Source organism: Rhinolophus sinicus, chromosome 2 (genome assembly GCF_057876585.1).
Source record: "Rhinolophus sinicus isolate RSI-liver-muscle chromosome 2, RSI-T2T, whole genome shotgun sequence".
In the NCBI taxonomy this organism is placed as follows: domain Eukaryota; kingdom Metazoa; phylum Chordata; class Mammalia; order Chiroptera; family Rhinolophidae; genus Rhinolophus; species Rhinolophus sinicus.
The window spans coordinates 180070575-180096884 of NC_142502.1; the positions used below are offsets into that span (position 1 = coordinate 180070575).

Below are 26310 nucleotides of genomic sequence, written 5' to 3' on the forward strand. Positions count from 1 at the left end.
CGTATGTCTGATAAAGGGTTAATATCCATATATAAGGAGCTCATACAATACAATAACCAAAAACAATCCAATTTAAAAATTGGCAAATGACCAGAATAGACGTTTTCCAAAGGAAACATACAAATGTCCAACAGGTACATGAAAAATGCTCAACATCTCTAATCATCAGGGAAATGCAAATCAGAACCACAGTGAGATATCACCTCACACCTGTCAGAATGCCTATTATCAATAAGACAAGAACTAGCAAGTGTTGCTGAGGATGTGGAGAAATGGGAATCCGCATGCCTGTTGGTGGGAATGTAAATTGGTGCAGCCACTATGGAAAAAGTGTGAAATTCTCAAACAAAATAAAAATAAAATTACTGTATGATCCAGCAATTCCACTTCTGGGTATATATTCAAAGGAAGTGAAATCACTATCTTGCAGAGATATGTGCACCCCAGTGTTCATTGCAGCATTATTCACAATAGCCAAGACAACCTAAGTGTCTGTTGACAGATGATTGGATAAAGAAGATGTGACATATACACACATGCGCACACAATGGAATAGGAAATCCTGCCGTTTGCAGCAAGAATGAATGATCCTTGAGGGCATTCTGCTAAGTGAAATTAGTCAGAAAGACAAATACTGTATAATCTCACTTATATGTAGGATCTAAAAAAGCCGAATTCATGGAAGCAGAATGATGGTTACCAGGCATAGGGACCAAGGGAAGTGGGTGAAGAGGTGGTCAGAGGGTATACGTTATGTGAGATGAATATACTCTTTCCTATGTTTCCTTGTAGAAGTTTTGTTTCATGTCTTCTGTTTTTGAATCTTTAATAGGTTTCGAGTTGGTTTTTGTGAGTGGTGAAGATAGAGGTCCAGTTTCATTCTTTTGCATGAGAATATCCAGTTTTCCCAGCACCATTTATTGAAGAGACTGTCCTTTCCCCACTGTATATTCTTGGCTCCTTTGTCAAGTAGTAGTTGACCACATGTACACGGGTTTATTTCTGGGCTCTCAATGCTGTTCCATTGGTCTGTGTGTCAGGTTTTATTCCCGTACAGCATGGTGACTATAGCTAACAATATTGTGTTGTATACTTGAAAGTTGCTCAGAGAGTAGATCTTAAAAGTTCTCACAACCCACACACAAAAAGGAACTGAATTGATGGATGTGTTAACTAACCTTATTGTGATTATTTTACCATGTATACATACATATCAAATCATCACATCCTGTACCTTAAACTTCCAGTGTTACACATCAATTTTATCTCAGTAAAGCTAGCGCCGGGGGGAAACTAACAACTTCAGAAAGATGAGTTTAAGTTACTTATTTTCATCACTAACATTTGCCTAACATTGCATTGTTGTTATTAAGCCTTTGGAATTTTAGTATGTTAGATCCAGTTATGGTGAGAAAAATGTTTTAAATATGATTCTCTTGCAGTAAAACAAAAAACACCGTTATACTCGTATAGCTCACTGTTTTACTGTAAAGGATTTCAAATGGAATAGATGTCATAACGTTAGCCAACCATTTCTGTAAAGAATTTAATGACTTTCTCTATACCTTTTTTTTTTTTTTTTTAACTCATTCAAGGTTCAGCCTGGAGAAGGAAACAGAGCTGCTTTCAATGACATGAGAGCCTTATCCGGAGGTGAACGTTCCTTTTCCACGGTTTGCTTCATTCTGTCTCTGTGGTCCATTGCTGAATCTCCTTTCAGATGCCTGGACGAGTTTGATGTCTACATGGTAGTGTTAAATTTTAAATTCTCTAATTTTGGGGGTGGGAAGTGGATGTATATTTTGAAAGGAAACAATTCTTTAGCTTTACCCATAATAGAGAAGGTTCTGCCCGGACACTTCCCTCCGTGCTAAGTGGTAAGGAAGAATTAAAGAATTCCAGTTCTCATGCTTGCTACCCTAATATACCTGCAGAGACCCTGTCCTGGATTTCGTCCCCTTCCGTCCCATCAGGGATTTCCTCACCCGCCACCAGATGGACTGTCCTTTGGCCTCTTCCCCAGTTTATTTCCATCTTCTGTTTTAACCAAAAATTCTAAGCAGTTCACCCCCCTTGCTTTAATTAACACTAGCCGCTGTTAGTTCTCTCCCGTCCTTCACTGTCACTTTTCAAAGCGCAGTAGATAGTAACACAAGGGGGTAGGAACGTTTGACTTCAAAGTTAAAAAACCTAAGACTGACACCTGTCTCTGCCACCAGCTACCTGAATGACTTTGGGCAAAGTATTTGTCCTTTTCTGATCTCAGTTTTTCGTCTCTAAAATAAGCTGTGATTAGTCTTGCCTACCTCATCGGGTTGTAGTGGGACTTCCAGCGAAGTCTTGCATGGTGCAGGCATTGACAAGTCCTTCTGGATTAACTCATCCTTCCCTTTACTTCTCCATGCCTCACTCTTTCCTGAATCCACTGTAATCTGTTAGACTGCACTGCAGCAAAACTGGTTTAGCAAAAATCACAAATGAACTTTTCATCTTACTTTAATTCTGGAAGTATTTGGTACCACAGATCTATCCTCCATCTTTTAAAATGTATCTTCTTGCTGCTTTCTACGCTCCTCTTACCTGGTTCTGCCTCCTCTAATTTTGTTGCCCTTAAATGTTTAAGGTCTTACTTATTGTTTATTTTTGATACTATTGTTGATTTTTCTGGATACCATACCCTGCCCATCCCTACACACACAATACATACAGTTCCCCACACTGCTACCTACATTTGCATACCTCCCAGATCTCAGTATCTCTCGCGACATGTCTCTTACCCTGTAGAGCCATATGGCCTGTCAGACGTCATCCAGTAAGTGACCTGTCTCTCAAACTCATCATATCTGAGATTTTTTGTTACTTAACTCAGAAAATGTAACCACACAGTTTAATTCATTTAGTTTCAAAACCTGTTATAACTAAACATTATTTTTCTATATACTGATGTGCTATTTAACTTATTTTAAAGATTCAATTGAGAAATTGGTCTGTAAATTCACATTGGTTTCCATTGTACAAAATTTAGAAGGTGAAGGGGGTAGGGACAGAATTTTTTAAACACCTTAATCATTGAGGGAAAATTTGAGAGAGTAAATTTACAGCTAGTCACTTGTGATACTCTTCTGAGTGACTATTACTTTACAAATGAGATTCATCCTATAACATTGTGTCTTTTGAATATTTTCTCCTTTAAATTGCTAAGTGTGTTTGTGGGAGGGAGTTATGTTTATAAATACTTTGACTACAGAAATGACCTGGAAGATGTATGTATTCAGTTATTTTCTCCTAATAGTTTTGGGTATTATCTTTCCCCATGCTTGGCATCAGAGATAAGGTAATGGATGATCCCTGGATAAAAATCCAGGGCTTTGTAATAGTCACAGAGTAGCATTTGTACAGGAATGTGACTCACACCACAGCAACCCTGCCTTCTGCCTCTGTTTTTCAGGATATGGTTAACCGGAGAATTGCAATGGACATGATCCTGAAGATGGCAGATTCCCAGCGTTTCAGACAGTTTATCTTGCTGACTCCTCAAAGCATGAGGTAACTTATAAAAACTCATGTGTGTGTGTGTGTGTGTGTGTGTGTAATATATATTATATATGTGTGTGTATATGTATTATATTTATTATATATTGTACAGATTATGTATGTGTGTGTGTGTGTGTGTATATATATATATATATATATAGTATATCAAAGAGGAAAAATAAATCTTTTATACTCTTAATTTTTTTTTTAAGATTTTATTGGGGAAGGGGATCAGGACTTTATTGGGGAACAGTGTGTACCTCCAGGCCTTTTTTCCAAGGCAAGTTGTTGTCCTTTCAGTCTTCGTTGTGGAGGGTGCAGCTCAGCTCCAGGTCCAGTTGCCGTTTTCTAGTTGCAGAGGCAACCTTGTGGTTAAGAGGATGCGCTCCAACCAACTGAGCCATCCGGGAGCTCAGCGGCAGCTCAGCTCAAGGTGCCGTGTTCAATCATAGTTGCAGGGATCACTGCCCACCATCCCTTGCAGGACTGGAGGAGTTGAACTAGCAACCTTGTGGTTGAGAGAGAGCCCACTGGCCCATGTGGGAATCGAACCAGCAGCCTTTGGAGTTAGGAGCATGGCGCTCTAACCGCCTGAGCCACCGGGCCGGCCCTATACTCTTAATTTTTAAAGTGCAAATGCATAAATGACCAAAGAAATGAAAAAATTAGCCCCTGTACTGGTTCCGGAGACCTAAGATAATTTTTTTTTTTTACATATTTAAAATTTTGTTTCTGTCCTGTCCCTTGTTAACAGAAGCAAGGTTGATTTGAATGATTATTTTCTATTCTATTTTCAATCTTCTTGTCTGTGGTTATCATGACCAACTAATGTAAAATAATTTTAGTAATTCTATTTCTCTTTTCCTGGTTGGTTATAAGTACCAGTCTTTCTAAAGAGCTCTACTTAAGGTGTTAGGCCCTATGTCACTTATAAAGTCAATATTCCCTCTCTAAAGTGGTCATTTTGATCATATAGGGATTTAAATTTGTGATTGGAAATATTTAGGTTAACTCCTTTCTGGCTATACAAGAACAGTTAGAAATAGTTGATATATAAATTGCCTTCATTTTCTTTTTCCTCCAAACTCAAAACCCATGGCATTTTAATTTTTAGAAATGAAAACAAATTTCCTTATTTCTCCTGGAACTTCAGATATTCAACATACCCCTTATTAACAGAAAACAGCCATTTAGATTCATAGTTTCATGATATAGTGACAGAATTTTTTTGTAAATGTGAAAAAAAATTCCTGGAAATTTCAGTAATTAATTTTACTTCCTCTAGCTCACTTCCATCAAGTAAACTGATTAGAATTCTTCGATTGTCTGATCCTGAAAGAGGACAAATGACATTGCCTTTTCGACCTGTGACTCAAGAGGAAGAAGAAAATCAAAGTTGATTTGTAACTTAATATGCCATATCCTTATGTTGAAAGATTTGTAAAAGGAAAAAAATTCAGGGCTATTTGATGGAATAAAATGAAACTAAAGATATTCTCAAATAAGAGAGATTACTTTATATATAGCTGACCACAATAAAATATGTAAATAAGCCAAACCAACTACAACTGGCAATTTAAAATTACTATTACTTTACTTTGAGAAAATCAGTGTCATAGTACTGGTTTTAAATCTTTTTAAGTTTGTTGCTGTGTTTTATTTTTAACCATCTACTTTTATAGATTCTTTTTCAGAAGTAAAATTTTGTACATATATACATGTACATATCTGTTTCATTTGGGTTCATTTCTATAGTATTTTGTAAGAATTAAAATAAAAGTTTAATTACCTGATTCTATTTAGTTTTGCTTTTCCAGAATTTTACATTCTCATTGCAGGGGGTGGGTGCACAGAGTGTGTGGACGGGGACCAAGTCACAGTGGGTTGTTGTCTGGTTTTTGCTTATTAATTATGAGGCACACAGGACTGTAAAAACTTTGGTCAGAATCCCTGCACACAGGTGATTTTTAACCCTAGAGATACGACCACAGATCTGGGCTGTACTTTTAATTACTGTATTTCATCAAATTTAACATGCCGTCTGTAAGACACTTACGGAACACACTTAGGAAACACTAAAGTACCGCCATTTCAGACACAGCACCTTTCTCTCAGTCCTTTCACTGTCGTCCACTCAGCTAAGTATCTAACCCATGTCGGGATTGGGTTATGACACAGTTCTGCACCTTGACCTGCAGCGTGCTTGCCTGGTTTAAATCCCTCAGTTTTCAATCCAGGGGCACACATGCTCCAGCTCCGCTGACAGAGGACACGGGCCGGAAGACACTGCAGACCAGGCTGAGGAGAAGGACGGGGAACATTGGGGCGGTGGTGGTGGGGGGGGGGGTCCCTCCCGCTGGAGAAGGAAGGAGCCTGGGGCCAGGGCCAGCCTGCTGATGGTGAGCTGGCGTCCATTAGAACACACATCCTGATTACAGAGTTCTTAAATAAAAACATGCCTCTTAGAATAGTAAACTATAGTGTATGGAAGAAATGGTATTTATGAGCTTTTTGTTTTAAAGAAAGCATGAATAGGACTCCTGCCTTTATTCTCTGTTTGGTACCAGGATTAGTGTTAAAACTGTTTTAAAAGACATGGATATCCAATAAGAAGCATTCCCTATATCGGTAGCAGTCAATCCTTAGGAAATTGAAAAGGAGGTGTTTTAGGGGAAAAATCAGTATTTTAAAAGCCTCACCTCTTCAGTAGTTACTGTGAAAAACCGGATTTTGTTTTTTTTATTTTGGTGGAGGCCGGGAGTTTTAACTTAGTCTTAATGAGATCAGCTGGCAACTGAGAAGTCCAAAAACTTATGTTTTTCTAATGTAAGAATTTACAGGAAGAAATGTTTTAACTATCCCCCAGCAACCATACAAAGTCTGATTTTTTTTTTTTTTAGTTACACTTATAACTAATGTCCATCAAAATTATTTTAACGTACATGTGCTTTTCAAATAAAATGTGAAGTAGAATAATGCATTTGGCATAATTTCAGTGTCTGAATTTTTGTCATGGTTTCTGAATGTTATGATTCTTAATGCAGAGTGGGAATCAGGTACCCAAGCATCTCTTACCGAGTTGAAGCTTATTCATTGCTTTGGCCTCACAAAGTTTTTATTTCAACCATCCTAAGTGAAAATATCTTCAGTGAATGTTCTAATTAATATTAACATCAATTAGAATAAAAGAAGCAAAGGAAATTGTTCATTTAAAGTATGTGGCACTTCTAAAAACAAAACTTTGAGTTGATATGTGTTGAGTGATTTAAATACATCACACAAGTGATTCCTCAACCCCTAGTTCAGAGCAGCTGTGACTGAACTGAGTAAGGAAGTCCCAGGAAACAAGGAAGTCCCAGGAAACGAGGAAGAGATGCTTCTTGAGCCGCTAAACCCTGCCTTCTCCAATCTTTGGGATGGACATGATGGAAATCATTCTTAAAGTGACAAATGTGACGAGATTTTGTAAACCAAGGTGTAAATAATACAGTTATTCAAACAGATAATCAACACCAAAGATTCTGGCATTGCTGGCTTAGGTATTTTTCAAGTTTCATCTCTCCCTGCCTCCCATTCTTTAGTGTTTCGGTGTTTTTTGTCTTGTATTTGTTTTTGCATGTCTTGAAAATGCTTAGGCTGTTTATATATGCAGACCCAAATGCTTCAATTCTGAGTCAGAAACTATTGGCCATGACTCATGAGCTGGAACAGAAACATTGCCGACTACAAGGTGACAATTAAGTTCTCGAACTTGTTGCAACGATGCTGCTAACCTTTTTTGGTATCAGAGGGATTATTCATTAAGAATTTATACCAACTGGACAAACAGTTAACCAAGTTTACTATTTGAAAGTGCTGAAACGGCTGTGTGAAAAAGACTAAAACGACCTGAACTTTACGCCAACAATTCATGGCCTTTGCATCACGACAATGCACCAGCTCACACGGCCCTGTCTGTGAGGGAGTTTTTAGCCAGTAAACAAATAACTGTATTGGAACACCCTCCCTACTCACCTGATCTGGCCCCCAATGACTTCTTTCTTTACCTGAAGATAAAGGAAATACTGAGAAGACATTTTGATGACATTCGGGACATCAAGGGTAATATGGTGACAGCTCTGATGGCCATTCCAGAAAGAGTTCCAAAATTGCTTTGAAGGGTGGACTAGGCGCTGGCATCGGTGCACAGCTTCCCAAGGGGAGTACTTCGAAGGTGACCGTAGTGATATTCAGCAATGAGGTATGTGGCACTTTTTCTACGCTGAGTTCACAAACTTAATTATCCGACCTCGTCTGATGAAAACCCAGTGATCCAGAGTGTCTGATTAAAAGTTTGAGTACAAGTTAGATTGTGGTACAAATTAGAATAATTTATTATGTCCTGAGTCAATAATTTTCTGGTTAGATATATGACTTGTTTTTATGTTACATAGATGTCTATATTTTGACCAAGTCAGATTTTTCAGGAGAATTGGTTTGAAACTTACAATGCTAAAAGTTTAAACAGTTATTGAAATTCCATGACTTCAACTAAATGACCATGGACTTGAAGATACATCAAAATGCTTAATAGGAACAGATTTTTTTTAAAAAGTACTAATGTGGATATAAATTAGATGTTTCTTTGAGTCAGCAAATGAATTTTTTTTCTTAATTATATATAATACTGACACGTAACCTATGGTTAGGGCATCTGGATAGAATGCATGCAGACTAAGGTGGCCTGAGCATACTCACTAGTCCGCAAGCTCAGCAGGACTGTTGCTGCCTAATTTTTCTCCAGTTTAAGAATGTAGAGATTAATTCATTATGAATGATTAAGTTCCTGCCATGTGCTAGCAGGTACTTAAAGTCCTGGGAATACTACTGTGAGTCATGCTACATCTGCCCTCATGGAGCTTACAGTCTAGTTAGGGAAACAGTACTGCATATGGTTTCAGATCACGGTAATTGCTATGAATAAAGAGGGGGAGGAGTTGAGAGTTGAGTGGTATTTTGGATGGAGCTGGAGCGTTAAGGGAAGACTTTGCAGAAGGTGATTTAAGCAGAGGCCTGAACCGAGTGGGAGATGCAGGGCAGTAGTTTCCAGCAGAGGAAATGTGTGCGAAGGCCATAGGGTGAGGGAGCTTCTTGTTCAGGGATCGTGAGGCAGGTATGGATGGAGCTTCGTGAGCAAAGGGGATGGCAGGGGATGAGGTGCAGAGGCAGAAAGAAGCGAGGTCAGCTGAGATCCTAAGCACATTCTCAGACCTGATCCAGGAAGCATTTTCAAGGACTCGCTCTGGCTGCTGTGTGACTAGATCAGGAGTGGAGAGTGCCTAATGTGGAAAGAGCAAGCAATCTGGAGGCTCTTGCAGTGGTCCAGGTAAGAGGTCATGGTGACTTAGACTAAAATAGTGGATATACAAACATGCAAATTTGAAACCTGGAGGCAGTGGCACTTGTGGATGAGAATGCTGTGGAGTTTTAAAGCAGAATCAAGGGTAACTGGCCTGGGCCCTAAAACCCCGATGAATGGTGGTGTCATTCATAGAGATGAGGGTGTGGAGGTGGAGTGCGTACTGGTACTGGATGGGTAACTACACTGGTAAGTGTAAGAATGAAAAACAACAGGACTGTAGAGATCTCTATTTCACCTACAAAATGCTGGGCGAAATCCAAATTGTGTGCTCAAAATATTTGAGAAACTCTTGCTTACAAGAAAGGCCCTAAGGAGACATTGTGTCTGTCATGCAGGGTGTCATGCGGGGTCTCTGGTGCCGCTCCCCACATAGGAACACAGGATATGGTGAGGCCAAAAAGGACACCCACGGAGCCATAAATGGGGGAGTCATATCACTATATTCTCGCTGGCGGCTTTGTTGGAGACACAGGAAGCAGGAGCCATACTATCTGCAACCCGCCGTCCGCTTCTCTGCCAACCAACCTCACGTGCTAACTGCAATCCGCTCATGCTAGCTCAGCCATCATCTTCTTGCTAGCCTCCATTTTCTGCTAGCGTAGCCACGGCAGTTATATTAGTGGCCAATGGCTCACTGGTTACAGCTGACGGCCAACTAGCCACAGCAGATGGCCATCCAATCACAGTTGATGGCCATTTACTACCTGAGCCAGCACCTTTCCACGTGAGGTCGAGAGCCTGGAAACCACTCCTGGCTCTGTCCCCACAGGCCCTCAAGCCAGAATCCCCCCATGAACCCATCTCAAGTTCCTGACCCACAGAGGCCGTGGGAAATAACAAAATGATGATTTTTATTTTAAGCCACTGAGTTTGGGAGATGAGTTCTTGTGAAGCAAAAGTAACGGAACCATTCCCATTACCCCCTAGTAACCATTAGCATGTGATATTTCCCTTTATTTTACATGACTTTGGTGTTCTTTTGGGAGAATGTATTATTCATTTATACATATTACCCTGTGCAATAGATTCTACTGTTTCTTTTTTATCCCCATTCAGCATTAAAAAAAAAAAAAATTAGTGACATCCATGTTGCTGTGTGTACATCAGTCTATTGCTTCCAGCTGACGTGTAGAAAGCCACAGGATGCATTCCTGTTTCACTTACAATTCCTCTAGTCATGAACCCTAGAACTCTAATTCCCACACCACAACACAGCTGTCCCAAACACCCTGGGACATGTCCCCTCTTGGCCCTCTGTGAGAGCATACTGGGGCAGTGTACCCAGGAGGGGGATGCCGGGCCGAGGGCAGTCTTCTTACTCTGCGCCAGGACTGCTGGGCTGCTGTGTGGTGCTGCACCGTCTACACTACCAGAGCCCTGAGGGCTGGAACAAGCCAGTAACAAGATGTCCCCTTGCTGGCCAAATTTCTCCATTTTGTTTATAAAAAGAACCCGTCAGTCTGCTGGTAGCTTTGTTTTACGTAAGTGTTCCGAATATCCACGTGACTCACTTCAGATCTTACTTCAAATGTCACCTACCCACCCTATCACATGTCGTCACTTCTGCCTCCCATCGCTTTCCATCCCTCTTAGCTTGCTGTGCATTTCTTCATTGATCATACAATTGGAGTGTGTGTGTGTGTGTGTGTGGTTCCTGTCTGTCTTCCCCCCGATAAGAATTAAGAATGGTGTCGGGTGCATAGTAGGTGGTCATTGACGATTTGCTCTGAATTCATTGCCCAGAGTGACTCCAACCGAGTGCTGTCATAAGCCTCTCCAGCACCTCATCCACCCCTTCCTCTCTTAGTCTGGCGAGAGTATCTGGAGGTACTGAACCCCCCATCTTTCCCTGCCCCCCACTTTGGACTCACCTAGCACAGGGGTTAAGGGAACTGAGACATTGAATTATTAGCACTTGGAACTGTTCTCTGGGGGCAGGAGCTTGGTTACGTCAGTGTTTCAGGCCCCGTCGATATCCTGAGTGTTTGTGCTGTGGTTTCTTGTTGAATGGATGAATGGGATCATTAGGCCCTGGTCTCTGGTCTTATTTAATGATCGTAAGACAGACAAAGGAAAAGTATGGGGCGGGGGGGAAGCGCCCATTAAAAATGAATGCTATCGCACCTTACTGTCTGATACTATACGAGCTACATGTGGCAAATTAAATGTAATTAAAGTGAAATGAGAAAGTCAGTTCCTCAATCACGCCAGCCATCCTTGAAGTGCCCAACGGCCACATGTAGTTGGTGCAGATACACACGTGTCATCATCACAAAAGTTCTAGACGGCAGACAATGCAGGAAGAAACAGCTTCTGAGGCACGTTCTGAAAATGCAAAACCTGCCTTCAGAATTCTTGATGGACTCTCTTCTGCCTTTCCTCCTCAAGGTTGGAAGGGTCAGAGTTTGGTTCCATCATTAAAAATAACAACTAGCATCCTTTTGATTTGGAAACACAGACGTGTTCCTTCCTCCAGGCTTTTGGGGGAGACGTCTCAGCCTGCTGAACGTGACCTCCTCAGAGCTGGGTACAACTAACAGTCACCACCCCACAGTCACACTGAGATAAAAGTTATGTTCATATAATGAGCATTTTTTTGAGAAAGAAACGTTTTTATGTTTCATATAAACTTGACATGCCGTGTGAGTTGCCCCTGTTTTGAGGGCCAGGATGAAGAGTCAGAAAGTTGCTTTTTTCCCTTTCGTGGTCATTGATTCTTTGAATTCCAAAGTTGCGTGTGTGTAAGGGTAGGTTTAGTAAGTTGTTAGCTGACCCTTGATAATGATGACCGTCTGTTTCAAATTTAAAATTATGAAATAAGGATTGAGGGGAAAACTCAAATGTTATAAATTTATTTGGGATATCATAGTGCCACCTCTTTGTAAGCCTTTGAAAATTCAAGCAGAAATCAATACATTTCCATCTTTTTGTTTTTACTTTCAATAAATAATATCTTTGTGTATATGTCTATATAGATAGATAAACTTAATGAGTCATTTAGCAGGAATTTTAAGTTTTATACTGCATTAATTCCAAAACACCTCGTTCCAGACTGATAGGATGCAAATGAGGTAAGAAGTAAGGCAAACCTAAAAGGCATGCAAGTGTAGTACATTTCTATTCACTGGTAATACAAGCTCTTGTGTGGGGGCCACACAGAGGAGCCAAGGACCCCTGTGTGTGTGTGTGTCCAGTACTATTTTACAGGAGAATGGTGACACAGCTTATAATTAAGTTACATTACCGTGGGGGGTGGGGGGGTCTCAGTGCTACTAACATCATGGAATCAAGGAGACAAGAGCATTAGCAAAACATGAACAAGAAACCGTATAACTCTTTGTAGCACATTTCTGGACAGGCTTTGGAGAAGGAGAGTGTCTTTATGAAATGATATTACACATATCACATTGTGGCAGGTTGTTGGTTTGTTTTATAATATATGCTTTTTAAAATTCATTAGCAAATGACATTCTCATGCACACAAGTGTTTCAAACACAAGAAGCAAGTCCATTTATAGGAAGTCCAAGCAATATGTGTGTGAGAGAGAGAGAGAGAGAGAGAGAGAGAGAGAGAGAGCTGCAGACTGAATGGAACATTGAGATATCTGTGCAGTCCGTCCTGTTGACCTTAGCTCATTTCTGAATGTCGCACTGCAGAAGTAATACAATGGAAGGGTCGCTCTTGGCAGCTTCTTTGAATTCGTCCAGTGTAATCTGGTCGTCTTTGTTCTTATCCATCTTGCTGAAAATCTTGTCTACTCGCTGCTCAGGCGTGAGGCCATCCTCATTCATTTTCATCATGATCACAGTACCCACCATTTTGTAGATAGCCTTAGGGAGATAAGAAGCAGACCATGAAGTTCTCCTATGATATGACAAAGAATTACTTCAAAGGACTCCTGGAATGGTTTACATAAGAGTGACAGCAATCAGCTATGTGTGAGTCTCGTGATCAATTGCATAGAGAAGAATTTTGGATGATTCCCAGGTTTCTGGCTGGAGAAAATAAGCAGAAATTAGCCATCTCCGTGGTGAGATCAAGAAGCATGGATTAGAAACAGGGCCAGAGAGGACAATGACGGGTTCAGTTTTAAACACATTGAGTTTGAGGTATGGATGACAGTCTAGTCAACAATACTGGGAGGATTTAGGAAAAGATGAAATGCGGTCCCAATTGATAAGGAACTTACAGTCTGTTAAGACAGTCAAGCAAGGTGGGCCAGAAAATTTAGCCCCGAAAGAAGTTAGTGTACGGAGGGAGAGCTGTGGATCAAGGACTCTGTCCTTAAGTTAAAGAGTAGAGTAAGAAGATTCCAATTGTTCCATTAATTGTACACAATTAGTTCTCAGTGTGGAAATTTCCTAGGTAGAAACAATTTTTTTTCTTAGGAAAGTGCCTTAAAAGAATAAATGCCCATCTACATAAAGACTTGCAGACGTAAAGACTCACGGCAACATGGTTAGTAATAGCCAAAAAGTGGAAACAACACAAATACTCATCAACTGGTAAACAGATTAACAAAATATGACATATCTATACAATTGAATACTATTGAGCAAGAAAAAGGAATGAAATAAATCCTGCAACAGAGATAAAAAAGGATGCCAGGCAAAAAAGGCCATGTACTTATACTGTTTGATTCCACTTACATGACGTATCGATACAAAAAGACAAACCCATGGAGACAAGGTAGACCAGTTGTTCCCGGAGTCCAAGGGTGGGAACAAACAGGTGGGCAAGAGGGATCTTCCCCAGGGGAATGAAAATGTTCTACAATTGAATTATGGTGATAGTTGCATATTTTGCTAAATTTACTACCAATCATTTAATTGTACAGTTAAAATGGGTGGATTTATGGTCTATAATTATAACCCAATAAAGTGTTTTAAAATGCTAATTAGAGGAGCCATGCAGCATCTTATGCCCACAGGGCAAAAGCTGGTTGGAGGAAGAGAGCGACCTCCGGCAGAGCAGCGCTAAGGCAGGGGCCGGAGAACCTGAGTCTTGATCCTTTGCGCCCGCGAGGTGTATGTTTGTGGAAGAGCTCAGTGTGTGAGTGTCCGGCTAGAAGGCTGTCAGTGGACAGTCAGGGCCCGGGAGCTTGGATCTGTGACTTTCCCCAGCCCAGCGCTGGAGCAGGGAGCAGGGACGGGAGGATTCAAGGCGCGGTGCGCCACTAGCAGAGCTCCTGGCAGGGAGGAAAGGGAGCCGCCATAGGCCTGTGCCCAAGGATGTGGAGCGTAGACCCGGGGTCCGGCTTCCACGCCCCACGCCCAGGAGGCCCCGGGCAGCCCAGCACTGACCTCGATGATCTCCAGCATCTCCACGCGCGTGATCTTGCCGTCGCCGTCCAGGTCGTACATGTTGAAGGCCCAGTTCAGCTTCTGCTCGAAGCTGCCCCTGGAGGTGATGGACAGGGCGCAGATGAACTCCCGGAAGTCGATGGTGCCGTCCCCGTTCTTGTCAAAGGTGCGGAAGGCGTGCTGGGCAAACTTGGAGGCGTCTCCATAGGGGAAGAACTGCAAAGCAGAACACACACAGCGGGCGTCGGAGGGAAAGACTCACAGGCCCGGGTCAAGGCCGGGGTCTTAGGCAGGACAGACAGACCGAAAGGCCACAGCACGCTCCTGCTGACGGCACCGTGGACGGTCCCCCAGGCCGCCGTGGAGGGCATGCGACAGGCTCACCTGCGGACCGAGCAGCAGTTCACAGCAGTTCTGACACCAAACATGTGGTTTTTTGTTTTTTTCCCACAACAACCAATTCAATTCTGATACTAACTGTCCAGAGTTAGCGCAGACCCCACAGACTGAGGGCTCGGTCTCACAAGACGGCCCCACTTTGGACGCCAGCCACAAGTCCCAAGTTGCCACCAGTACCTGTGACAGACCTGCTATAAAGTTGGGGGTTCCCTCAAACCCCTCATTTTAAAATTTGCTAGAATGACTCCCAGAATTCAACAAGGCACTTAATTTACTATTACCAGTTTGTCACAGCTCAGCGACACCCCAACGGGGGGAGGCACAGAGCAAGATGTGGGGGGAGGGTGTGTGGACCTTCCACGTGCTGTCTGGGCGTGACACCTTTCTCCTACCTCAGTGTGGTCACCAATCTGGAAGCTCCTGAACCCTGTAGTTTAAGGGTTTTTGTGGAGGTTTCATCACACAGGCATGGCTGATTAAATCAGTGGCCACTGGTGTTGGAACTCAATCTCCAGCCCCTGAAGTTGGGGTGGGGCTGGAAGTTCCTACTCTTGAATCAGCTTTGGTGTGTCTGGTGACCAGCCCCCATCCGCAAGCTATCCATGGGCCTCCAGTCACCAGTCATCTCATTAACATACACAAGACACTGTTATCACTCCAGTGAGTCCAAGAGTCTCAGAAGCTTTTGCGTCAGGAACCTGGGACCAAGACCAAATATGTACTTCTTATTGTATCACAGTGTGCTATGTGCCTTGTGCACGAGAGGTCTTCATCTCTTTGGCGGGCGCTGTGTGCTGACGTGCTCAGCGGGCAAGCTGGCACCTGTGAAACAGCCTAAGATCAGACCACGGTGAGCCCCTTCGCCCATCTCAAGTCTCAGGTCTGTTCTTCCGCCACCCTTTCCATCTGCACGGACAGGAGACCACTGGCTATCATTTTTCTCCATCCGTGAAGGTTTCTGACACTGGAATGCTTTGCCTATCTTATTTCTCACAGCATACTTTTCACGTAAGGGATTATCTGACAGCTTTATCTAAAAATAGCCGGGCACCTTAGATCTGTATATTAAAAATTAATTGAGGTCTGGAAATGCTTGAGAAAAAAATCGATTGTAAATTCTGAGCTATAAAAGTTATGTGTGCTTTGCAGAACGTCTGTTTGCTGACTTTTATAGCCAACATGCTCATGTGGGAAGGACTGTGCCCAAGTGCCCTCAAATTTTTGGAGGGGCTGTTACCTTTAGAAAATTCATCCTATCATGTTCTGAGTGCTCTTGAGTTTCTCCAGTCAGGGCAATGCTCCTTCTTTTGATGAAATGATTCAGCTCTGGCTGGATCATCATAGAAAAATGAAGCCACACTCTTCAGTCTCTAGGAAGAAATTGGGGGCCTGAACTCGTGTTTACTTCTCTTGGAGGAAAATAGTGCCTGAGAAGTACAAGTATTTTTTGCATATTCTGGCTTGAACTGTGTTTCTTTTTTTAAATTCAATGTATTTTGCTTCAACACTTGTATTAAAATGTTGATGTGGAAATCATTTTTGGTGGCATTAATAATCTACAAATCTTTTACTATAATAGATAAAAAAGAACTTTGAGATTGAAAATGTATATACATATATGTATATATGTGTGTGTATGTATATATGTATATATACATACATATAATTCTGTATATATTTCACTTATGACTTACTAGCTCAGGCTTCTAATACAAACCATCACAAACTGGATAGCTTATCAACAACAGTTTATTTCTCAAAGTTCTGGAGGCTGAAGTCCAAGATCACGGTCTCCCATAGTCAGGTTCCAGGAAGGGTCCTCTTCTAGGTTACACATGGTGACTTCTCACTTTGTCCTCATGAGGTGGGCAGGGCAAGGGAACTCTGGGAAAGGTCTCTTTTATAAGGCACTACTCCCATTCTGAGGGCTCCACCCTTATGACCTAAGCACCTTGAAAAGGCCCCAATTCCAAATACCCTCACCTTGGGCGTTAGGTTTCAATGTAAGAATTTTGGCAGGACAGTAACATCCAGTCCACAGCAACTTGTTTGAAAGAACTTAATTTCAGTTACGAAAACGTTTGGAAACTATTAGATGATCTAATGTAGCTAGTCTTCAACAAATTTCCAGTCTCTTTTTTATGCCTACATATGTAACATACACACTTAGCTTTTTAAAAATCTGAAATCAAGTTCATCGTGGATTTCCTGGCATCGCTGACATCGAGAGTGGGTCAGAGTTTCTCCACCAACTGTGTCCTCCCTCGTGTCCTTCAGGGACCCCCCTCAGTAAGGCCTAGCGGGCCAAGACTGCCTCTGCTCCTCTCCACATCCCACCACCCTCCTCGACTTTCCACTTGGAGCGTCTCCTGTAGCTTATCCCCTCTCTCCCCGCCGCCTCGGCCAGAGCCCTGTCTCGCATGGTTGGTGGCCCCGGTCTCCTAAGTCCCTCTTGCCTCTGCTCAACTCCAGGTCCAACACCCATCGCCCACAGCATGGCTTCCTGCGTGTCGCTCAGATTGTGTCATTTCTCTTCACAAACTCCTTCACTTGCCCTCAGGTTCAGCCCTCCGGAGGCTCCCGGTGGCATAGGTTGAATTCTAAACTTGTAACCCTGCAGGATGTGGCCCTTTTTGATCACCCCAACCTGCACACACGTTCCTCACGGCTTTATGCCCCTGTATCTCGACTGTGTTCCTAGGTGTGGGGACAAAGCCCCAGAAAGCAGTTTCCAGGCTCTCGGCCTCACATAGAAAGCTGCTGGCCCAGGTAGTAAATGGCCATCAACTGTGGCTAGTTGGCCGTCAGCTGTAACCAGTGAGCCATTGGCCACTAATATAACTGCTGTGGCTACGCTAGCAGCAAAATGGGGGGGCTAGCAAGAAGATGGTGGCTGGGCTAGCAAGAGCGGATTGCAGAGAGGCAGATGCCGCCAGAGAGAATATAGTGCTATGACTCCCCTACCTATGGCTCTGTGGGTGTTCCTTTTTGGCCTCACCACACCTGTGTTCTTAGGCAGGGAGCGGGAGCAGAGGCCCCGCAGTATCCCCTGCGTGACACTAGGTGTCACCAAACATGCCCCTTGCTTTCATATTTCATATGCCTCCCCTGTCTCTCCCCATCTCACCTTGGCCAATGAAGAAATCCCACCTTTTCTTTATGTCCGGTTCAAATGCTCCACCTTCATGAACCCTTCATGATGGGGCTGGATCGCTCCCTCTGCTGGGTTTGTGCTTCACTGTTCTAGATGAATCTTTCCAAACCCTCTGTCTTAGACTAGAATAAGCTCTATTCTTGTCTCTGCCCCTCCTGGCCTGTGTGACAGTTTGCTCATCTCTGCACCCCGCTGACCCCAGCTCTAGACTTGGGGCCCCCCAAGGAGAAGCTCCATAAATTGCTGGGGAGGCTCCGTGGTCTCACAGGTCATTGTATTTGTCGTTGTCACTTCTCTGAGCAGCTCACTTTCATCTGTGAAATGTGAATCCTGCATGAACCAAATGCTTTCATGTTCCATGAGGGAAGAGAAGGGTTTTCACCACAACTGAATGGTATTGAAAAGTACTAAAATATTACTCATTAAAATGTCAACTCTCCCACTCCCAGAATTCCCTATCCCACTTCACTGCTTTATTTTCCTCAAAAGCTGGCCACCATAAGACATACTGTAATTACTTATTTGTTGTCTTTCTTCCGCCATAGGAAATGTAAACTCTGTGAGGGCAGAGCCTTGGCAGCTTTGGTATTTGGTTCCCTGCCCAGTTGCTGAGTAGCATGTGCACACCAATTACTTGGTGAATGAAGGAGAGAATGCATTTCTTTCTGACTCTCTCCTTCCTAATAACTGTACCGCACAGTTGCAATAGATCACACCACATTCGGTGTCTCCCGGAATCCTCAGACAACCCAAGGGGATGGTTTGGTTTCTTGTAAGCTTTTCCTTGGTGACAGAGAAGCAGGTTTCTAGGACAGAGGTTTAGCACCATCTGCCATTCCTATTTATTTAGGGGATTAGTTATTCAATATCTATTACTGAACTTAAATTCCCAGAGAGCAAAGCCTATTTGCTCACCATTGTATCTACAACACATAGCATGGGATCTGCACACAGTAGGTGCTAACTATGATCCTGCTGAATGACCACATGAAAGGAGCAGCTGAGGTGCCAACTTGAGGGTGACCAGGTGATCAAAGGCTGCTGCCGAAAACAACCACCACTTGTTGAACATTTATCATATTCTAGCCAGCTCTGTCCAATAGGACATCTTGTGATGATGGAAATATTCTACAACCCACCCTGTTCAAAATGATAGCCACTAGCCATCTATGTCAACCATTGTGTTAGGTGCTGGGAATAAAAATAAAAACAAGCAACAGAGCATTGAGGACAGTGGAGGATGCAACCCTTGAGATGGTACAGGTGTGACAGAAGAACTGAATGTTTTAACATTATTTAGCTTACACATCAGTTTCAATAACCACCTGTGGCTCGTGGCTTCTGTATTGACTGGTGTGCTGTGCTCTATGCTATGTCACGGCGCTCACCATACCTGTTTCAAGAGGCTACCTGAGCTCCACTTCATAGACCCGGCAACCTGGACTCAGAAAGGTCCAGCAAACTCTTAATTCTCTTCCCACTGTGTCTGGGCACAGAGCCAGGAGTGCAGTTTACAGGCTCTCGGCCTCACGTAGAAAGGTGCTAGCTCAGGTAGTAAATGGCCATCAACTGTGATTGGATGGCTATCAGCTGTGGCTAGTTGGCCGTCAGCTATAACCAGTGAGCCATTGGCCACTAATATAACTGCCGCAGCTACGCTAGCAGCAAATGGGGGCTAGCAAGAAGATGGTGGCTGAGCTAGCAAGAGCGGATTGCTAGCTTAGAAAGTGGCGGATTGCAGCTAGAAAGTGAGGTTGGTTGGCAGAGAGAAGTGGACGGCAGGCTGCAGACAGTGTGGCTCCTGTTTCCTGTGTCTCCGGCCCAGCCGCCAGCGAGGCTATAGTGGTATGACTCCCCTATCTATGGCTCCGTGGGTGTTCCTGTTTGGCCTCACCATGTCCTGCGTTCTTATGTGGGGAGCGGGACAAGAGACCCTGCATGACACCCGGCATGACAGTGTCAGTCTGTGGCAATGCCATACAGAGAAGCAGTGAGAACTGTTCCTGGCCTGCTGAGAGAATAAGAACATACAAAATGCAAGAAGGTAGAAAGTTAGGGAAAGAGAGTTTAATGTGCCCCATTTGTTGGAAAACTCACGATTATCACACCGCACTGGAGTTGGCTCGGTTCTACAACTTGTAATGTGCGTTGTTTCATTTAGTCCTTGGAACACAACCTACTGCTGTGAACTCCGTGTTGTGGACGAGGAAACAAGCTTCAAAGGTCGAGGCGTTTGGGGAGGTTCCTGTGTATCCGTGGCAGAGGCAGGAGGTGAATGTGGATAGGTCTGATCATTTCTGCTACATCTTGCTGTTTCTCTTAATTCAATATTAGCTGAGGAAATAAACCTAAACCCACATTTGATGAAGCAAACGAATTTGTTGCATTATGTAATTCTCAGCTTCCATAGCTCTAACGCTTGAAATCCTCAGCGTGGGTATTTATCGCCACCTTCTGGCATCCTGTGTGTACTACAAGGAAATTAAAACGCCGCCCAGGGACATTTTTATGAGTCATTAATGCAGCAAACATATATTGAGCAGCAACTGTGTGTCAAGCACTGTTAGGTGCTGAATAAAATAGAAAAATACAAAGAGCATTAAGGATAGTGGGGTTAGTCGATACTAACCAACTACATGAATAAGTATAAAATTACACTATGATAAATCGCAAGTGTGTAGAGCTGCAAACAAGAGTCATGGAGATGATATGAGTATAACACTTTAAAAAAAATTTAGTGTATGGTCCCCTCCCACCCTAACATGCAGGCTGCCGATAATTCATAACTTAGGAATGGTCTCGGAGTCGGAAACGTTCTGGGCTTACACAAGTCTAGACTTCTCTGGACTGTGCTCCACGCCCTTGTTTCAAACCAACCAACATGCAGGAAAAAAACACACAAAAAAACAAGAAAATGCTTGAAGTCTTTGTCTCTCCCCAGGCAAACAATAGGAGACTTTCAATGAAATAACGAGCTCCCACAGAAGACACTCCCCTACAGATAGTGGGCCAAATCCTGTATTTTTTTCTTTTCAGTAATTCATCCAGTTGTATTAAAAGGTTTGTTGCCTCTAAGGGGTGCCGACTATGTGTCCTATCCCCTCCCCGGCCCCCCCAGGCTCCACTCAGGAAGGCGCAGAAGGCTGTTTGGTGGCTGCCTTCAGAAATGACCTCAAAACACTGCACTCCATCCCCTCATGCAATCTTTCCTCTGCACCACCTCGCTGCCTGCATATCTTATCCTTCCAGAAACTATACTAAGTTCAAAGAAAATATCGCAACATTTCTCTTTAGAAGCTCTCCCTCTCCCAGTGTCACTGGTGCCTGCCTCACTTTGATGGAGGATGGAGGTCCCCTAAAAGAGCCTGGCCTGACCTTTGGATGGAGGGAGGTTTGCACAAGTCTGGCCTTGGCCCACTGTGATGGCTGATGTGCTGTGTCAGAAGTGGGTGGCAGCAAGGCACTGAAGAGGATGGTCTCTCCAGGGCTCTGCCCATGGCCCCGCGGCTGGCTGATGCTGGGCAGCCCTCAGACCTCAGAATAGATTTCTGCCCATCAGTCTGCCAGAAATAGAGCTCATGATGGGATCAAAGAACAGAAGAGCGTTTTTGGATGACCCCGCTGCTCCGTCTTGGAGAGGGCTGCCATCCAATCCCCCACAGAATAGTCCCTCTTAAAAGATCTTTGCTCAGGACAATTCTGTTTCTTTTGTTCTCAAATGTCAGAAGCCTATACTGCCTGGCTTATGAACCCACAGACACAATCCCCTTCCCAGTGGTGGAGTCTTCTTTTTTGCACCCCTGAAATATGGCTCTGTGCCTCCGCGGTCATCTGTCCTCACCTCTGCTGGAATTCATCAGGGCACTAGCCTCCTGTGGATGACCTAGCTGAGTGCCCATGTCCTCGGGCCCTGCTGTGCAGGCAGTCATTACCGTTTTGGGGGTGCCTATCAGGGGCAAGGACCTTGGAAGGATCACAGGCTACGTCAGCTCGTTCTTCAACAAGGTTAGCACTTGAGGGCCATTATTCTGGATTAAAGACCCGGCATACAGTGGTACCCCTAGCGGGGTGGGGCGGGTTGGCTTGGAACGCAGCTCTGTCTGTGGAATGCTGCCTCTCTCCTGCTCAGACCTGGCGAGTCTGGGCAGCCTTTGACGCTGAGCTGCACTCCACCTCCACAGGAGGCTCCAGAGGGCTTCGCCTCAGCCCATTTTGTGCTTCTCCCTCCCCACACAGCGCTCCTTTCTCCCTAGTGGACTCTCAGCTAAAGGGAGGCAGGGTATGGCATGGTTTTGTCCCCCACTGTCGTCCCTGCTGCCTAGTGCAGGGCCAGGCTCACAGACAGTGCTCAGTGATCACCTGTCTATCAACAGGTGACTCAGCACTGCAGGTCTTTTTCAAGCCCGAGGAAACTGGCACACCCACCCAATGACCCCCAAACGAGCTGAAATGTGTTCTGACGGTTATCTTAACTCACTATGCTAAAGAAGGCTCACCATTTGGCCTGAAAACTTGTCATTTCCATCACTGCTTTAGCTGGTGATTCATGAGGCTATGAATCACCCCCAGAGCAGTATGTGCACTTGGTCACGTGACTGGGAAGAGGAGCGAGGCATCTCCCCTTAATTAGAAGCGGTGAGTCCAAAAACTGTTTCCTGCCAAAGTGTTCATTCAACAGATACTCACAGAAGTCTAGCTGGTGCCAGGCTCTATGCTGAGTTCTGTGTGGGCAGGAGGGAGGGTGAGGAGAGGTAACGGAGAATCAGGGTCAAGTATAGGACCTGGCCCCTGCTTCACGCAGTTAACCAATCGGAGGTAGATGCAGCTGAAAAAGGGAGCTGCTTTCCACATGTGGGCTCGCTGGGAGGAGCCTAGAGACACACCCACCCAACTCCCCCAAGATGGATCACCCGGATCCTGAGGGCACTTCTCAGAGCTGCCCCTTCACTTGTCCTCTGGGTAACAGTATCTATTTTTTACAGCCGTGGTTTCCTCAGGACTCGTCTTTATTACAAGGCAACCACTATTACCTCATGGTTCTTATATAACCACATCTATTTGAGAAGAAAGCGAGCTCTGAACTAAATTTCTAGAGAAGGGGCTTTTGCCTGTTGGAAGTGGGGGAGCAATTTTCATTTATGTCCTAAACCAGGTCCCTCTGTGTGCATATAGACCCCTGCTCCATTGCCCCGAGAAGGTCATGAGCTCCCAGAGAAGTTCTGCTATATTTTTATGGAAAACTCCATACAAGCAATAGGAATCCAGACTCCTCACTAACTTTCAGCTCTGAGATTTGGTCCTTTCCCCGCAGGGCTGCAGGAGTGTGGTGTCTTTGAAAGAAAGCAGAAGCCCACCAAGGCTAATGTGGGGCCGAGGTGGGATGTGAACACTCACGTTAGAGTTCTCCATGAGAAACGCCCAAACCACCTCTACTGTAAGGGAAGTACTATGCTGTGCTCTTTATTGTCTCCTCACCACTCTTGGATTAGGATCTGGTATACTGGAGGTGCTTTATAAATGCTTAGGATGGATAAGGGAAGCAACTTGTTGCAGAGGCGAGGATGCTGGGTTGAATGACAGGGTGTGTCTGGGTGGGACTAAAGTCAAGCCATTTTGCCTGGTTGGACATCCATTTCTCTGCATATAAAATGAGGGGATGAATCAGGTAAGGATCAAAATTCCCTTTAGTTATGTTTTATTTTTCTGATTCTGGAAGTAAAATCCAATTAATTAATTAATCATTTAAAAACAATGAATGTGGCAAATGGATGGTACTTTCCTAATTTGGGATTTGTCATTAACCAAAGCATCTACTGTCCTCTGTGCTGGTATGTCCTAATTACAGGATAAATTTTGAAGGAAGGGTGACTACATCTCTGTATCTACCATGTTTCCCAGAAAATAAGACCTAGCCAGACAATCAGCTCTAATGCGTCTTTTGGAGCAAAACTTAACATAAGACTCGGTCTTGTTTTACTATAAGACCGGGTATAATATAATATAGTATAATGCAATGCAATGCAATATAATATAATAAATATAAAATATATAATATAATATAATATATACAACATAATACTGGGTCTTATATTAATTTTTGCTCCGAAAGACGCATTGGAGCTGATGGTCCATCTGGATCTTATTTTCGGGGAAACACGGCATCTTTATCTTTATGTAATACCGCTATCTCTACCCCTATTGGAAGTGACACAGACCCTGAAGGATACTCATTGGTTATTCTGACTTTAAAATCAAATGAATTCTCTCTCTACTTCTGTCCAATACCCAATTCGCATTACAAATTGGATCAATGACATTTTGATTTGGGACAGAGGGTTTCCTCCAGTACTTCTCTTGCTGATAAATCTTGAGCCACCAACATAAATCAGCCCACTGTTAGCACTGACTACAAAGCAGGAGGTCAACTATAGTAAATTACCTTCTGGAAATTGTCGTGAGTTTCCATTTAAAGCTAATCTCCTGGATTAGAAAGAAGATTGTTTTATCAATTTAAAAAGGAACTCATTTTTGAAACTAGAGAAGAGGTGAGGCTCTTTGAAGGTGCTTGGTGGAAGGCTGGTTGCTGTGGGGAAAACTGGAAAGAGACTCTTCATCTGTTATTCTCTTCAATTATTTCAACTGCAGTGGGCAGAACAGCAGATTTTGCCACTGACGCTGAAACTGGTTATTTATTGCATCTCTCCAACTCCTTCTAGAATGAAGTGGTCTATTCCTGATCCATTCCCATTTCGCCCTATACCCAACTTGTTTCACAGAATCATAGTGACAATGAGAAGAACGTGCAGCCTGACTGCATCTCAGTTAGAATCTACTGCAATGCCGCAAGCCACCTTGTCTGTCAGCCCTGGAGAGAGATAAATATGGAGATGTGAGAGCCTGGGCAATACAAGACAGTGTGAGCCACAAATATGGGCGACAGTCATTGGAAATTTTCTAATAACAGTATTTTAAAAAGGTAAAAAAATCAAGTGAAATTTATTTTCACTATGTATTTAATGTAACCCCCTGTATTCAAGCCATATCACATTCGATCATGTCACTTGTAATGAATATTACAGTTATTAATGAAATATGTTACCTTTTTTTTTGGACTAAGTCTTTGAAATCGATGTGTATACCATGCCGCTGGCACATCTCATTTCCCACCAGCGACACTCCAAGTGCTTGTGGCCCGTGGCTATTGGACCTTGCAGCTCTGGACAGTGTGTCCAATGCAAAAGAATGTGTTTTAATTACCCCACTTCTAGAAATACTGGTTATTGCTATCAGTGGACTTCAGGAACATGTACATGTCACAGTGCAAGCATCCAGTGTGGGCTAGGGAAGCAGGGGTTTGTGTGTTAAGCAGGAAAGCCGTGAGTCTCTGAGAAAAGGCCGTAACCTCTCAGGCCCAGACAGTCTGGGCCTTCTGCTTGTGTGTGGAGGTTGGAACAGCTGCATAGATCCATGTTTCCATTCCAAATCCAGGTATCCAATGCCCTCATGTCTGGGTAACACCTTCCATTTCCCCCAAACCCTGGCCTGTGTTTCCCCAGGTTCCACATACCAGGGACCACACCGCTCACACTGGCTTTACACAATACTTCTATTTCAGAAATGTCGCTCTGGGGAGTTCTCTCCAGCAAATCCTGATTACGCCCCCCGCCCCCCCTTCGGGCCCTGTCGAGAAAGCAGTATTTATTTATTTATTTCCTTCTCTGAGTAGCAACAGGGGACACAGCTTGACTCTCTGGAGCTGCAGTGACTGCGTCAGACCCCAGCTCCACTTCTGAAATGGCCATGTGACCTTGAGCAGGGCACTTTGTTTCTGTGCCTCAGTTTCCACTGGGTGTGAAAAGACCAGCCCACGAGTGGTTAATGCAATAAGCATTTTGTACAGTGCCAAGTACATAGAAGATGCTAAAATAAAAAATTTAAAAAGCAGCTTTTATCACTTTCTCTTGCCCTCACGACCATGGATGTCCGTTTTGGAGCCTACATTACAATTCGTACCATCTCTAACAAGGTACCTCTGTCCCAGAGAAGTGTAATTGGCCACACATTGAATCACATCCATGCTCTAGACGTTGTTTTAAGTCTTTCTACCTGTTTTTACTTAATTCTTATAACAGTCCTATCGGGTCAGGCTCATAGATGTGGAAACTGAGGCACAGAAAGGTAAAGTAAGTTTCTCAAGGTCACACAGTAAATGGCCGAGCTGAGATGTGAACCTGGGAAATCTACCCGCCGAGCCCTCACTGTTATACCAGAGGCAAGACTCCCAGGGGAAGGGATTTTGGACCTTAAACTCCAAAGACGCGGACGGCAAACCTGGGTAGAAGCTTTCAGGGCAGCCATAAGGATGACCTGAACCCAGATCCTGCCATGGGAAATCCGATCAGCAGACATTTGCGATTTTTCACATTTTGCCTGCCACCTGTTTCCAGCCATCCTGGCAGCGCCCTCGCGGCCCACAGCTTTCTGTCTATTTTCCGGAGCGTCACTCCCAGCAGGCCTC

General features: G+C 43.7%; 2 protein-coding genes across 3 annotated transcripts in view; one reads left to right on the forward strand and one right to left on the reverse strand.

Moving 5' to 3' along the window:
• SMC6 (structural maintenance of chromosomes 6) overlaps positions 1–5327 on the forward strand; it is a 65149-nt gene extending 59822 nt beyond the window's left edge. For both annotated transcript variants that reach the window (XM_019752691.3, XM_088796284.1), the window contains 3 exons: positions 1596–1748; positions 3449–3546; positions 4820–5327. In XM_019752691.3, coding sequence (XP_019608250.1) covers positions 1596–1748; positions 3449–3546; positions 4820–4934 — 366 coding nt within the window. In that variant the 3' untranslated portion in view covers positions 4935–5327. The remainder of the gene's footprint in view (positions 1–1595; positions 1749–3448; positions 3547–4819) is intronic.
• A 6444-nt stretch (positions 5328–11771) lies between these two features.
• Positions 11772–26310, reverse strand: part of VSNL1 (visinin like 1) — an 81199-nt gene continuing 66660 nt past the window's right edge. Inside the window, exons 3-4 of the mRNA XM_019752569.3 lie at positions 14240–14455; positions 11772–12766 (exon numbers count right to left, since the gene is read on the reverse strand). Coding sequence (XP_019608128.1) covers positions 12569–12766; positions 14240–14455 — 414 coding nt within the window. The 3' untranslated portion in view covers positions 11772–12568. The remainder of the gene's footprint in view (positions 12767–14239; positions 14456–26310) is intronic.